General features: G+C 39.4%; 1 protein-coding gene across 1 annotated transcript in view; it reads right to left on the bottom strand.

Moving 5' to 3' along the window:
- Positions 1-2,250: 2,250 nt before the first annotated feature.
- MYO3B (myosin IIIB) overlaps positions 2,251-16,689 on the bottom strand; it is a 491,510-nt gene continuing 477,071 nt past the window's right edge. The window contains exons 33-35 of the mRNA XM_045367230.3: positions 5,658-5,764; positions 5,239-5,285; positions 2,251-4,411 (exon numbers count right to left, since the gene is read on the bottom strand). Coding sequence (XP_045223165.2) covers positions 4,273-4,411; positions 5,239-5,285; positions 5,658-5,764 — 293 coding nt within the window. The 3' untranslated portion in view covers positions 2,251-4,272. The remainder of the gene's footprint in view (positions 4,412-5,238; positions 5,286-5,657; positions 5,765-16,689) is intronic.

Below are 16,689 nucleotides of genomic sequence, written 5' to 3'. Positions count from 1 at the left end.
GGCGGATCACCTGAGGTCAGGAGTTCGAGACCAGCCTGGCCAACATGGTGAAACTCGATCTCTACTAAAAATACAAAAATTAGCCAGGTGTGGTGGCAGGCGACTGTAATCCCAGCTACTTGGGAGGCCGAGGCAGGAGAATCGCTTGAACCCAGGAGGCGGAGGTTGCAGTCAGCCGAGATCGTACCACTGCGCTCCAGCCAAGGTGACAGAGTGAGACTCGGTCTCACGCCCACAAAAAAAAGGTAGAATGACTACATCAATTATGTCATATTCTTCTATTAGAATACTACAAAGACATGAAAATGAGCAAACTACATTTACATTCCATGACATAGATGAACCTTGCAAATACAACATTGAATGAAACAAGACCTAAAAATTTTTTTTACTGTAGCATTCCATTTATATAAAGTTCTCCAAACCTAATTATGAGGCAAAACCTAACTATACCGTTTTGGAATGCATGTAAGTATAAAACTATAAAGAAAATCAAGGAAGTGTTTACCAGTAAAGTCATGAGAATGTTTATTTTTGGGGAGGCACAGACAGGAGTGGTAATTGGGAAGAACCTGGAGAGAGGCTTCCTGTTAGGTGCTAACAATGCTCTGTTCTAGATGGGAGGATGGTTACATGGGCGTTGACTTTCTAATTTATTGAGCTGAATCTTCTGATTTGTGCCCTTTTCTGGATATGTATTATATTTGAAAAGAAAGTTTGGGCCAGGTGCAGTGGCTCACACCTGTAATTCCAGCACTTTGGGAAGCTAAGGTAGGTGGATCGCTTGAGGTCAGGAGTTTGAGACCAGCCTGGGCAACATGGCAAAAACCCATCTCTACTAAAAATAGAAAAACTAGCTGGGTGTGGTGGTATATGGCTGTAATCCCAGCTACTCAGGAGGCTGAGGCACAAGAATTGCTTGAACCCCGGGAGGCAGAGGTTGCAGTGAGCTGTGATTGTACCACTGCACTGCAGTTGGAGTGACAGAGCAAGACTCTGTCTCAAAAAAAAAAAAAAGAAAAAGTTTTAAAAAAAGTGGATGAAGGCATAATATCTGCAAATGATCAAAATGGAAGAAGCAGCAACTCAGAATATGAACACTAAATGTCTGCAGTGGAACTTTTAAAAAATGTTCTACTCCCAGAATCATTTATGTTTGCCTTGACATTATTGCTCAGTCTGCTGGTTTTCTTATTTTATTTATTTTTATTTTTTTTGGACATGGAGTCTCGCTCTGTCGCCAGGCTGGAGTACAGTGGCGCGATCTTGTCTCGCTGCAACCTCCACCTCCTGGGTTCAAGCGATTCTCCTGCCTCAGCCTCCCGAGTAGCTGGGATTACAGACATGTGCCACCATGCCTGGCTAATTTTGTATTTTTAGTAGAAACGGGGTTTCTCCATGTTGGTCAGGCTGGTCTCGAACTCCCGACCTTGGGTGATCTGCCTGCCTTGGCCTCCCAAAGTGCTGGGATTACAGGCCTGAGCCACTGTGCCAGGCCAAATCTACATTTTTCATAAGGGGGGAGATTAAATATTGTCTAAAATGACAAGAAGATAGAAGCAAATTATTCAGAGGCACGCTAGCAACCATTAGAGGAATTAGAAATAATTTTAAACAATGATTGCTTCCTGGAGAGACGCACATGGAGAAGACAACTGCTCTCCACTGTAAACCCTCTGGACTATTTGATTTTTGTCATGTGCATATTACTTTGATAAATCTAATGAAAGTTACAAGATTCCAGGTTGCATCATTCTCATCTACTAGGTTTAAGAATTGCTTTTTGAGGCAGGGTGCGGTGGCTCATGCCTGTAATCCCAGCACTTTTGGAGGCTGAGGTGGGCGGATCGCCTGAGGTCGGGAGTTCGAGACCAGCTTGGTCAACATGGAGAAACCCTGTCTCTACTAAAAATGCAAAATTAGCTGGGTGTAGTGGCACATGCCTGTAATCCCAGCTACTAGGGAGGCTGAGGCAGGAGAATCCAGGAGGTGGAGGTTGCAGTGAGCCAAGATCGCGCCGTTGCACTCCAGCCTGGGAAACAAGAGCAAAAATCTATCTCAAAAAAAAAAAAAAAAAAAAAGCTTTTTGAGTTTGTGGCACTGTGACTAGCCCAAGAATAATGTCTACAGTCTGTCTGTTTTCTCTATACTGTGACTGAAAGTGAACATCATTTCTAGAGTACTCTTAGGAGTACAGCTGTATTAACGACTTAACTATGCAGAGCTTCTGGATTATGATTCCACAGTTACTTCTGTTTTCTTTTTAAATTTATTTATAGATATATTTAAATGAGAAACAAGCCAGGTTTAGAATTACATTGTGCATGGACAAGCAGGGAGTTATGAACATTTCCATTCAATAATTTGAAAAGCAGCAATATTATCAAACCAAAAGTAGACAATCAATGATAAAAGTGAAACTTCCAAAAGCACTCATATATTAATAGTAACATGAAAAATTTATATATTCTATGCATTATGTTTTAAACAATAAAATAAAATGTATCCGCATTTTTCCTGCTCTACTTACTTATCTTATAAACATTACCTTTTGGGTGAAGTTCAGCTATTGAAAAATTGGCTATATTTATTTCATTTTCTTGTAAAATTACAATTTCTGAGATCTTTAAATGCCTCATTTCATTATTTATCTCCATAAAAGGCCTATTAATGTGTTCCCTTTCAAAACTCTGAAGAGATTTTCTTCAAGGTTATTTCTCTCAAAATTTAGGTATTTTCTTACATACTATCTTTTTTTTTTTTTTTTTTTTTTTTTTTTTTTGAGACAGAGTCTTGCCCTGTCGCCCAGGCTGGAATGCAGTGGCGTGCTCTCAGCTGACTACAACCTCCACCTCCTGGGTTCAAACTATTCTCCTGCCTCAGCCTCCTGAGTAGCTGGGATTACAGGCACACGCCACCACTCTGGGCTAATTTTTTTTTTTTTTTTTTTTTTTTTTTTTAGTAGAGATGGGGTTTCACCATGTTGGTCAGGCTGGTCTCGAACTCCTGACCTCAGGATCCGCCCATCTTGGCCTCCCAAAGTGCTGGGATTACAGGCCTGAGCCACTGCACCCAGCTTTTCTTGCATACTATCTACCACATATTTTTGAGTAAGAAAAATATTAAGAACATCTGTTCTAGAGAAAGGGTCTTATAGGGCTTCTTTGTTTTTGATTACATCACACAGCAATTTTGTCATGTTTTATATAAAGCAGGTGCTCAAAAAAGTTTGTCATATTGAATCATATTGAGTATTATATTATCTAACATCATTACAATAGAATTATCCAAAACGTAGTGAAAAATCAGAGATTATAGTGTACGAATTGAAAGTAACGTTCCTGTCAGATATGCTTGTGTAACTTAGTTAAGTCTTTCCACATAGTCTACATTCACTAGGTATCCCCTCTGCGAGGCCCTGTGCTAGGTTCTGTGCACACAAAGATGGACAATATCAGGTCCTTCTACTGTAGCCACTGAGAGCCTCATGGAGTTATTTGACCAGTGAATGGAGAGTTACAGAATAAAGTGACCTGGACTTTCCGTGTCACCAAAGTGACAGGTCCAAACTTTCCCTCTCACTCCTTTCTTTTCACTACCAAAGTAGTGTGGGTGTCTTGGCAAGGTGAAATAAAGAGGCAAAGGCTTTCTCAGCATAATAATTAACAAGAGAGGGGTTAAGAAAGCTGAAAGATTTAGGCCTCTCTGCCTAAACACAGGCAATTATCCTGTCCTAGGAGATCTTGGGGCCAATCCTCCAGGATGGGGCACTCAGCAATGGAGCCCTGACTCTGGGGGAGGTGGGAGTGATAGAAAAGCCCAGCAAAGGTGGGAGAGTGGAGAAGAGTGCAGGAAAGGGACTCCTGGGTCTCCACTGGGGCAGATTCTGAATGGATTGAAAAGTAACTTGATAGGAAAAATCAAGAAATATTATCAGTGTCCATGATTAGACTGTGGTGAGACTGTCTGTTATCTTCCTAGACACTGGGGGCATGAATGGCTGTTTATACTGTTGTAAAGGTGTTCTCAGTGACCCACAGGGACTCATGGGATGGGAAAGGAAGGGAGCGCCCAGCTCAGGCTGCACAACAGATGTGGGAGAGTGGTAGAGATAGGATAAGATGTTTTGGAATCTGCAAGTTGTTCAGTAAGGCTCAGGCATGGACCATATGGCCAAAGAAGCTGACCCCATGTCAGTGCTTACTAATGCAAAGACAGTTGATTACCATGAATGTTACTACTCTGGACAGATTTGGGGTTAGGAAGTACAATTCAGTGTTGAGTAAAAGAGTCTCCTTTTGAGGATGAAGAAAAAAAGGAAGGGTGGGCTGAGTTGTTCTCCTCAGGGATGCAGTCCACTGGTGACAGAGATTTGTAATATTCATCTTCCCCATCAAGTACTTTGATTTGGCTGCAACAAAGAAAACAACAGGATTTTCAACAAAAAAAGAAAACAAATGTTACAATCATCACTGGGGCAGCTAAAGTCATGTGAGTAGCTGGAACAGGGTTGGGTTCCAACACTGAAGGGGACGGACAGCTTAAGTGGTTCAGGGTCTCCCAGTACAGAGGTACCAGGGTCTGATCTACGAAGCCCTTCACCTTTGGGTCACGCACTGATAATGGGTCTAGTTTTGCGGTGTCTGGAAGTTGTGGTCATATTGCAACTTGATTTATGGGATTGAACTCTCTGTCTCCATCTGGTTCCCTCTAGATGAGAAAGTTTTCCTCCTGACCTCCTCCAATTCTCTAATTATTACCGTTATATACTTCATTGCTATTCTCAGTTGCGATGCTTACAATCAAACGAATGACAAATTCCTTACTATCCTCTGTCTAACCAGTGGGGCATGTTTCTCTTTGTGCATGTTTTAAGGCCCAGGGGTAGGATAATGTGGAGGAAGTGGCCTATTTGTATTTCGTAGAGTGCTCTTATTTGTGGAAGGAGAGTTTTATATAACCCACTACATGTCTCTAATTATGAAGAAAGTACAATTCCCAGGAATAATTATGAGAAATAACATTTGCCCTTAGGTGACAATTTCAACCTTTTTGGACAGAATAGATTCAAGTTTTGTATACTTGCTACTGTAAAAGTAATTTCCAATGTCAATAAGAGTGGCAATATCTGGATTGCATATTTTTAGAAGCCTCTCTGGAAAGTTTTGCATTTTCTGTAATATCACAAAGGACCCCTTCTGTTTACAGTTGCTTAGAACTAAGAAGACAGATATTTACCCAAGTTTTCTTGGCTTCCTCTTGCTCCCTTGATATTCTAGAGTTCCCTGTGGAGAGGGCCAAGAACACACAGTCAAAGCAAAGCAGCAAGTCGTTAATTTTTAATTCAAAGTGATTTTGTGTTGAATGCAAGCAGATGCTGATAATATCAGAAGTCACAGCATAATTTTTTTGATCAAAGGGCTCAAGTGAGCCTGATGAAGCATGCATCTTGCTCGTCTTTGATAAACCACATCAATTATTCACCGTGAAGGCAGACATCCTGACATGAAAGCAACAGATAAAGAGCCTAAGCACATGTTCAAGACGAGAGCATGAGGGTGGGGGTGGGGCTGCAGGGGCTGGAACAGGTAGTAATAACAGAATTATTAACTGGAAACAAAGCCAGTGAAACAGCTTTATGGCCACTTTGAACTCACATTTAACTGGTTATAGTACATAGTGTCCTCAGGGCTACTCAGCATTTTGGGCTGCTGACATCGTCGGCGAGGTGTTCGTTGCTTCTGTGCGAGACCATTTTCTGAACCTGAAAAAAGATAGCAAAACTTTGCTGTAAACTGTCCCAGGTGTTGGGAAAATTAAGTGAAAAATGGCTCTTCACATAAACGCACTTAGTAGAAACTGTGTCCTATTTTAGTGGGCATATTAAAAGCTTTGCTAATGTTAGGAGAAATGCCGTCCTAAAAAAATACAGATTGCTAAGTGTAAACAAGGGCCACTTTCCGTAACTTCGCATTCAGCTTTCTGATCTGAATCAGTGGTCCGGGGTGACAGAAAGCAAGCTGGTGTTTCCACATTGGTGAAGTATAAGTTGGTGGTCAGCCTTTATAGAGTAGGGTGCCCTTAGTGGGATGACTGTGTTAGGACAACCAAAGCAATCAGGGATGGTTTGCACCACATCCTGCAGTGAGAGTTCAAAAACATCTGGAGCACACATACTCTTGGGGAGATGAGAAGCAAACCTTTTGGTGGGATACATTTTGGGGGAGAAAATGGCTTGAGCTAAAATTTACTGAAAGGCTTTGAACAATAGCACTGATGCATGCAGTTTCTGGAGGTAGTGTAAAAGAGAAGGAGAAAGGATGATTGCATGATTACATGAAGCAGTCTCTCCCTGTTTGTCCTGATTTCAGAACGCTGGACCAAGAGCACATTGGAGATTAAGAAACCATGAGTCAGAAGAAGTCACAATTCATCTCCCTTCCAAGCAAATGATTTCACGGATCTACTGTCCTTTCGGCTCTATATCTGAATCAGGACTCAGCAGTTCTGATTTCCTGGCAACACACACACACACACACACACACCACACACACCCCTGTCGTAGAATATTGTCCATGAATATTGTCGTTTAGAGAAAAGCATCACTATCCTGGAGAACAGAGTGTTTATTATAAACTCTTCATTAAAAAGAGTTGGGGATTTTACTTGGAATCATATTTTAACTTCACCAGAGATTTCCACAATTTAAAAAAATTCTGGGGGAATTTTTAAAGTAGAGAGTGACTTAGCAAGGTCCATTATTAATAGCAAAATATCTGTTCCCTAAGTATAAAGTTTTGTATCTTGATTTTTCTTGAATTGGGACATAGCTATATTTGGACAAGACTATCAGAACCCAGCCTGGCCAACATGGTGAAACCCCATCTCTACTAAAAATACAAAAATTAGCTGGGCGTGGCGGCAGGTGCCTGTAGTCCTAGCTGCTCGAGAGGCTGAGGCAGGAGACTTGCTTGAACCCGGGAGGCAGATGTTGCAGTGAGCTGAGATTGCACCACTGCACTCCAGCCTGGGTGACAGAGTGAGAGACTGTCTCAAAAAAAAAAAAAAAAGACTATCAGATCCATCCATTCTAAATACCCATTTTGTTTTTTTTTTCCAGAAAAGGAACTGAGGCCCATAAAATTGAATGGCTCATCTCAGATCAAGTGGCCAGGTAGTACCCAACCCTAGATTTCTTACTTCGTGTTCCAATAGGTTTTTTTTTTTGTAAATGTTTTTTTACACTATAGCATATGATCCTTTTTTGTTTTTGAGATAGTCTCGCTGTTGTCCAGGCTGGAGTGCAGTGGTGCGATCTCTACTCACTGCAACTTCTGCCTCCCAGGTTCAAGCTATTCTTCTGCTTCAGCCTCCCAAGTACAGGTGTGCACCACTATGCCCAGCAAATTTTTGTATTTTTTGTAGAGATAGGGTTTCATCATGTTGGCTAGGCTGGTCTCGAACTCCTAGCCTCAAGTGATCTGCCGTCCTCGGCCTCCTAAAGTGGTGGGATTACAGGCGTGAGCCATTGCACCCAGCTTATAGGATATTGTCTTTCTTAAGGAGAAACATTTTTTAAAGTCAAAGGTCTAAGTAAAAGTAAGCTCAGTAAAAATATATATATATTATATGATATACTATATATAGTATATGCTATATATCATATACTATATATCATATATGATATATATTATACACCATATATCTATAAAATGTGATATATACTATATATTATCTATAAAATGCTATATATTATATACTACATAGTATCTATAATATGCTATATATTATATACCATATATTATCTATAATATGCTGTTATATACAATATATACAATATACTATATACTGTATATCATATGTAACATGGTATATATTATATACTGTTTTACCTATAAAATGCTATGTATTATATACTATATATTATCTATAATATGCTATATATTATATACAACATATATAATATACTATATATCATATATAACATGCTATATATTATATACTATATTACCTATAAAATGCTATATATAATATACTATATATTATCTATAATATGCTATATATTATATACAAGATATATATAATATACTATATAGTACATAAAATATACTATATACTATATGTACTATATATTATATAAATTTTTTGAGACAGTCTCACTCTGTCGCCCAGTCTAGAGTGCAGTGGCACGATCTCAGCTCACTGTAGCCTCCGCCTCCCAGGTTCAAGTGATGCTCCTTCCTTAGCCTCCCAAGTAGCTTACAGGCAGACACCCCCATGCCCAGCTAATTTTTTGTATTTTTAATAGAGATGGGGTTTCGTCATGTTGCCCAACCTGGTCTCGAACTCCTGACCTCAAGTGATCTGCCCACCTCGGCCTCCCAAAGTACTGAGATTACAGGTGTGAGCCACCATGTCCGGCCTCAGTGAAAAATATTAATTAGCATAGCAAAACAATGTTGCTTGCAGAGGGTTCCAACAGCCTTAACAGACATTCTCATCCACCTCTTCATGATTACTGTGCAGAGCACAGGAATCTAGCCTGTCGTGCTGGCAAGGTTCTCAGAACACAAAGAACACAGCAATTATTTCTGATGGTTCCAACACACCTCCTCCTTGTTTGCTTTGTGAAGTCCATACTCTGCAATATGGTAGAATGTGAAGCTGTGAGTCCCTTTTGTGTCATATCCTTTCTGATTTATAGATCAATGAAGAGAAGTGTCCTTAGGTCAGGCTGCTGGTGTGAAGCATGCTCTGGAGGTCTGACATCCACTCTCCCTTACACTTTCTAATATGGCAGGAATTCCATCCATGGTAACTCAAAAGACTGATCTTAAGAAGTTTTTGGGTTCAGCTAGAGTTCAGCCTAGTTCAGCTGGACTTCATGTTTATATAGTGTTTACATTTTATCAGAGGTTTTTATTTATATTGTCTCAACTGGTAATGCTTTATATACATTGTGATTTTCAACTTTTGTTCTTGACGAACTTGCTGTTTCATTGGCTTTTTTTTTTTTCCTGATTCTTATAAGGAATTAAGTTATTGGATAGAATGTTCTTAATTTTAATATTTCTCCCATTACTTAAAAACAACTGTTGGTGTCTAATCTTACGGTTTCTACACTATACTAGAATCTGGTATAAGCTATTTATCTGATTTAGCATCAAATTGTAATTTTCATTATTTTAAGTTTAATTTTTCCGTATTTCACAATGTTCAGAAAAGAATGCTGTAACTTCCAGGTGCTTTACCATTACAAGAAATCTGAGTGTCACTGATATAATGATCCATTGTAAGCAACCAAATAAATAATTGGGAAGTAGATCGTTGTTTAATAAATGCTATTGGAATAATTTAATAGCAATATGCAAAAATATAACTTAAATACAGACATATTAACATTTATCCTATATACAGGGTACTTTGCTGGATTTTGTAGAAAATTCAAAGAGAAATAAGACAAAGTCCCTGTTTTCAATCTAGTAGAGGATGCTGTCTTAAGATGTTAAGTGATTAGTGATTTCTTTAAAGCTGTTTAAGCTAGTGCTGTTGGACTCAAATTGTTTAGTTTTTAAAATTCTAAATCCTTTACTTTTCTCAATATATTTCTTGATTCTCACAGGCCACAATAAATTCTAGATGAGTTATATAGTTGAGAATTTTAAACATCTCCAAAAAACTTTAGAAAGAAATGAAATAGACTCTCTCAGCTGTATAAGAAGATGCTAGTGACACGCATGGGTTTAATTATATTAAAGTGTTCCATATGATGGACAGTAACAAAACTAAGATGAAAGGAAGTACAACAGAAAGATAAAAACAGTTAAAAGATATATACCCATAAAAGTTACATCCATAATGTGGAAAGGCTGAGGCAAGAGACAGAGAAATATAGTTAGAAAACGAGATACTGAAAAATGTTGAACTATCCTGACAAACAGCTTCAATTTAACAATTACTGCTGCTTCTCTATTAATTCGTACACCAAAAGGTTAAAAGACAATGTGGGAGGGGCCCCAGAGAAACAGCAGAATCCATAGGTTCCCCGCCTCCTGAAGTGCAACTTGGCAATAAACAGAGCTGGCCGGGCGCGGTGGCTCACACCTGTAATCCCAACACTTTGGGAGGCCTAGATGGGCGGATTGCTTGAGCTCAGGAGTTCGAGAGCAGCCCAGGCAACATGGCAAAGTCCCATCTCTACAAAAAATACAAAAAATTAGCCAGGCATATTGGAATGCACCTGTGGTCCCAACTACTCCGGAGGCTGAGAAAGGAGGATCCCTTGAGTTCAGGAGAGGGGGGTTGCAGTGAGCCGAGACTGTGCCTCTGCACTCCAGCCTGGGTAATAGAGTGACACTTGGTCTCCAAAAAAAAAAAACAAAAACTAAAACAAAACAAAAAACCCCCAGAACTAAGCAACTTGTTCCAAGGAACATGTTGCAATGAAGTAAACCAAAAGAAAAAGAAACAATTTGTATGAAGACAGACATAATAACACTTTTTATAGCAGAAAAAAGCTAGAAACATGATACATATTTAATAATTGAGAAGACATTAACTCAGATATAAAAACTGTTGAGTCACTGACAAAGCAGTGATAAATGTGTATGATGTTGACAGAAGAAAATTCAAAACTTGGAAAAAGAAGTAAAATACAAAATAACATACAGCACATTGACTAAATCTATGCATGTACATGCATTGAGAACTTTATCATAATTTTTCCCTTGAAAATTTAAATATTAAAAAATCAGTAAGGCACATAGTACCAAAATTGTTAGTTCTTTGCATATATGAAGAAAGTATAACCAAAAAAAGGCTAAATTCGTAAGTGGCAGAGTGAAAACTTGAACCCTGTCTTTTGACTTTTGGGCCAGTTTGCATTAAGATATAAAACAATATGGTTATTGGATAGTTACCTAGTTCATTTGATTAGTTTATGTAGAGAAACTGGGCAACTCAAGTTTGAACACTCACTTTTTTTTTTTTTGAGACAGAGTCTTGCTCTGTTGCCCAAGCTGGAGTGCAGTGCCACGATCTTGGCTCACTGCAACCTCCACCACCAGGGTTCAAGCAATTCTCCTCCCTCAGTCTCTTGAGTAGCTGGGATTGCAGGCGCCCACCACTGTGCCTGGCTAATTTTTTGTATTTTGAGTAGAGATGGGATTTCACCATTTTGGCCAGGCTGGTCTCGAACTCCTGACTTCAAGCAACCCACCTGCCTTGGCTTCCTAAAGTGCTGGGATTACAGGCATGAGCCACTGCGCCCGGCCTGAATATTCACATTAAATGTGAGTTTTTACTTTGAGGACCATAATGCTCATATTCTGAAAGTGGCTTGTTACTACCTTGCATAGATGCCCGTGAGACAAACCAAACTCTCCACTTTGTGGTACATTGGCGACTACCTCCTTACTGTGCTTTTAAAGGTATATTATGTTAAGAACACCAGTTTGCATTTAAAATAGGTCTCTTTCCTTTTCAAGAATCTTTGCACATCCCCCCAGCCCCCTGCCCTGCACCTTCTGATTTCATATTTTAGATCTTTAACACATCTTTCTCTTCTGAATTGTTATAGAATTTTATAATAAACTGGAGCTAAATCTGTCAGAAAATGGAAGACATCTGGATAGCATTTCAGGAGCACTGGCAAATGCATACTCCTTACTTCCTAATCCCAAACCGGCACACTGGGCTGCACACATGCCCAAGCTCTTGGTGAGAGATAAATAGCTGAATTCAGTCGATCTGCCACATAACTTCAAACAATTGGTTTGTAAATTTAATTTTTCTTTTCTCTTTATTAAACATGCAGGTATATTCAAGCTAAAGTTGCCAGATAAAATGGAGGACATGGCCGGGTGCAATGGCTCAGCCAGGTGCAGTGGCTCATGCCTGTAATCTCAGCACTTTGGGAGGCTGAGACGGGCGGATGGCCTGAGGTCAGGAGTTCGAGACCAGCCTGACCAAAATGGTGAACCCCTGTCTCTACTTAAAATACAAAAATTAGCTGGGTATGGTGGTATGCACCTGTAATCCCAGCTACTTGGGAGGCTGAGGAAGGAGAATCACTTGAACCCGGGAGGCAGAGGTTGCAGTGAGCCGAGATCGCGCCATTGCACTCCAGCCTGGGCGACAAGAGTGAGACTTTGTCTCCAGAAAAAAAAAAAAAAAAAAAAAAGGACACACAGTTAGATTTGAATTTCAGATAAACAACCAATAATTCTTTATTACATCCATGAAATATTTGACATATTTATGTTAAAAAATGATTGGTTATTTATCTGAGATTCAAATCTAGCTGAGTGTGCTGCATTTTTATTTGTTAAATCTGGCAACCCTAATTCATGCAGAGTTGTAAGTCACAAATGAGGCTTTTGTCTTCTTCCAAGGTTTCAGAGATGAAGAAAATGTCGTCTTCTACTCCATTTAACTTGCTGAGTTGCAGCTATTTTGGCTACAAATGCCCCCTCCTACACTGTCCTCTAAAACTTAATGTTTCAGTTTTCATCACCTGCTACAGATGTGCCAGTTCTGGTAAGTTTCCTAGCAAGATTGAAGGAAGGGAAGGACAACTTCAAGGAAGGGCAGGATGGGGCATGCAGCCCATGTATTCCCCAGCTTGGTGGGGCAGAATGGGTTCTCGGCTCCTGAGGAATGGGCAGGCAATGCACAGGGGTCCTAGGAAGAAAGGGAGAGAATATCCTGGGAGAGCCATAGTCCCTGGCACCCTTCTGTGGTCCCTCATCAGGCATAGATACTTTCTGAGCAGTGTGATTGCTGATCTGATTGCCATTTTGTGGATGAGGCGTTCTCAGGTTCATTTGCCAAATGAAACATCCCCTTTAAGCAAACAGAGTGTTCAGTGTTCTAGATTTACAGATGGCAAATCCTATATGAGGTTATAAGCTATACCCCTGGGGCATTTAAATAGGATTAGAGTTGTGCAATTAATTTACAGGGCTCTGCCAACTCTGTGCATAAAGGGAGGTGCGTCACTCCTCCGACCAAGGTTCTCAGGGTATTTGGAGGTGACAGTAACCCAGCTGTCAGCTCGACAGTCTTTCTCTTCAATGAGGGTTGACCATGCGCATGGTACTCCAGTGGATACTCCCATGAAATAGCTTCTGAAGACATGACCTGTCTTTTCTGGTTCTGTGTCTCTTCCCCTAACCATTTCATTTTTACATAGCAACTCTTGTTTTGCAAAGTACTTTTTATTTACTTCATCTCATTTTAGGAAGGCCGAATAACTCTAAACAGATAACAGAGGCATAGTGAGACTAAGCGATTATACAGTTAGAGGCAAAGCCCAAATGAGAGTTCAGGTTTTTCGAATCCAACTGAGTATTTTTTTTTACATGATACCAGTTGTTCAACTTTTAAAATACTAATGCCCAGGTCAAGGCCTGGACATCAATTTTTTTTTTTTTAATCTCTTTAGGTGGTTCTAATGTGTAGTCAGCGTTAAGAACCACTGTGCTTGACCATATTAAATCTTTCCTTCCCAATAAGAACCATATCACCAGAAAGTCTACCAATAATCTACATCACCTTAGAAATGAAGAAATGAATTGTAATCCCCTTGCCCCTCATATGCCTTGAGGCATGGACTATTTCAGGGATGCTCAGAGCCTAACAGATCCTCAGGTTATTGGAGACGGGGAATTATGCCCTGGTGGCTCAGATTTCCAAATTTAAGTCATGTCACGGAGGATAATTCTCTGTGGTCTGGCTCCTTGCTTTTATATCTGAGAGGTCCGAGGCCCAAGGAGCTTAGGCCCCTAAGCTATATTAACTCAGGATTCTTGATTCAAAATCCCAGGGCCTAGGCCATGGCCTCTATTATGATGCTTGTACTTTTGCTGAGATGTTTTCGTAAGTTTTCACTTCACCAAGTCTAACTTCAGGAGGAACTAAGGAATTCAGTGGGCTTTTGTAAAACACATACACACACAACCAGAAAGAGAGATTTTCTCCTGGGGTGCATGTAATTCAGATCCTGCTTTTTAAGATGAAAGGAAAGCTACAAATTTTCCCACTTGCCATGTTATGTCATGAACAATCTTCTTCAAAATTGCAAAACTGCTACAAAGAAAACATCCCTGAGTTAAGTTAGTGCCTGTGGAAGACGCTGGAGTTATAAATTGTCTGTGTGGAATTTTCTACTTATTAGTTAAGGAGGTGGCAGTAACTTCCCCTGAAACCAATAGCTCAGGGCCCGGCACACTCTCAACAAATGATGAATGAATGAAGAATGAATGAATGAATACTGACTATTCACCATTCTCATTAAGAGCTCTTCCATCTATGTTGCCTATTCTTTGGTTCTGACTGTTAATTGGGATGTTTTTGTCCAGGCTTCCAATAGGAAGAGGGTCTTTCCTATCCTGGGATACCTCTGGGGAAACTGTCCAGAGATGTTTCAAAGAGGTAGACGAAATCAGTCTCTAAAAGCAAAGTTCCTTAGTATTTTTACTATTGTCCTTTCAATATCTTTATAGGAATATGTATTTTTTTAATTAAAAAAATTCATTCATTCATTTAATTTGGGTTATAGCTTCCCCCCCTTAACAATAAAGTCATAAATATTTTTCCACTCTATTAGGCAACTTTTGAAATAGTGTGTTTCTTTTAGAGTTACTTTTTGAAAAGGTAATAAATGAACCTAACGTTCAAATAAGTTAAGCAGTGAAAAGTTTGTCTTTTTTCCACACCCAATCTCATTCCCACAATAGTAGTAACTGCTGAGACAAGTTTCCAGAGATATCTTCTTCCAGAGATAGTTTAAATGGCATCATTTCTAATGGTTGCGTGGCATTTCATTTTATGGATGAATCATGATTGATTTATATAATTTCCTATTTTGGGTATAGAAGTTGTTTCCAATGTTTTTCTATAATAACAGTGCTTTGAGGAACATATAGTTTGGTCTTTGACAAATGCTCATTATTCCTTAGGATAAATTTCTAAAAGAAGAATTACTGGCCAAAGGTATGCATATTTTAAAAACTTACGATTTTTCTTTTTCAATTGCCATCCAGAAAGCGTGCAGCAAAATACACTTCTACCACCCGTACCTATATTACCCATTTAAGCAGGCCTTCACCAGCATGAGATGGCTCTTAAGAAAAAGTCTGACAATATAATAGGTGCAAAAATAACATCTCATTTGTGTTTCTATTTGCATGTCATTGATTATTTGAAAAGGGTGAATGTTCCCTACCCTCCCAGTTTGTTAGCCATTTGTGTTTCAGGATTCCTCTTCAGTTGGAAATAGCAGCAAAGTTCATAGGTCCTGGGTGGATATAAAGTGGATGGAACAGGTTGTTGTCAGTCTGTTGGAGTAGGATGGTAGATGAGCAGTCCCCTTGGCTAACAGGTGTGCATATGCCTATTTAAAAAATTAGCATGTTGTAGGGGAATATTTCTCAAGCTTTTGTCACATATCTACCTATTAGGCATTTTTCACTATATTCACCTGTACTATTTATTCTTTAATATTTTAAAAATTCAACTGATTTTTTTTGCTTAAATACATTTCTTCAAAACTGGAACTTCATTCACCACTGTAAATGGAAAACATGTTGTTTGCCATAAATAGAAGCGAATTATATAGTAAATACAATGAAAATGAAACAGTATCATCACACTTGTGCTAGATTCCATTTCCTATAGAAGGTTCTGGGTTTCTTAAAAGGTTTGTTAAAAAGAGAGATGAGTAAATGTGAGAGGAATTTAAGACATACTAGCACCACTAAGACTTTCTCCTTAGAGTAATCTGGAGAATTTAAACTGAGAATTGAAAAAAGAGTAACTTTCTTTTACATAAGAAATTATGTAAAAGAATTATGTTATTTAATGTCACATCAACACATCATCAAAAGTCAACTTGGTGGCCACCAGTGGCCCATGTCCCACACTTTGAGAAACGTGTGTTGGGGTGGGAATCTGAAGTCAGAAAAACTGGAGTATGATAACCACCTCAGCACTTATTAGAGGCCTTCACCTGGGAATGATGACCCCTTCCTTGTAGGGTTGTAGTGAGAATGACAGATAATATATGAAAAGGTAAAACACGGTGCCAGAGGCATTAGCAGGTGCTGCGAAGGGGCTGCTGTATTTCTTGTTATACTGGAGTGGTTCTCCACCCTGGATGCATATTAGAATCATCTGAAGGGTTTTTAAAAAATACAGATACCATGACCTCACCCCTGGAGATCCTAATTTAATTGGTCAGGGGTAGGGTTCTGGTATTGTTAGTTGTTGAAAACAAAGTTCCTCCTCCTTCCCAGTGATTTTAATTTGTAGCCAGGGTTGGAAAAACCATGGATTTAACCCGTTCCTAAGAGCTTAGATCAATTCTGCAGATTAGCTATGTGCCATTTTGAAAAGCTGGCATAGGCTCAGGGAAGTATTCACTGGACAAAAGGAATTCTGGATGGGGGAAGCTCTGGGCACCATCAGGTATTTGCTTTGCACTGGAAGCTGCATCAAATGGCTTGAGCCCAAAGCAGACATAAGGGCTCCTTATTTCCCTGTACACTGGGAAAATCATATTTCTCTTATTCCAAGAGAATAATTTTGCTGACCATGGAAATACTATCTCTGGTTTCCAGAGGTACAGTGCCCTTCAGTGCTCTTCTGGAAGTTGTGGTATGAAGAAATGACAAAGCCAAAAAGCCATTC

This window comes from Macaca fascicularis, chromosome 12 (genome assembly GCF_037993035.2).
Source record: "Macaca fascicularis isolate 582-1 chromosome 12, T2T-MFA8v1.1".
Classification (NCBI taxonomy): Eukaryota; Metazoa; Chordata; class Mammalia; order Primates; family Cercopithecidae; genus Macaca; species Macaca fascicularis.
Note: the sequence above shows the minus strand (reverse complement) of the source record. Positions and strands in the feature narration are given on the sequence as shown.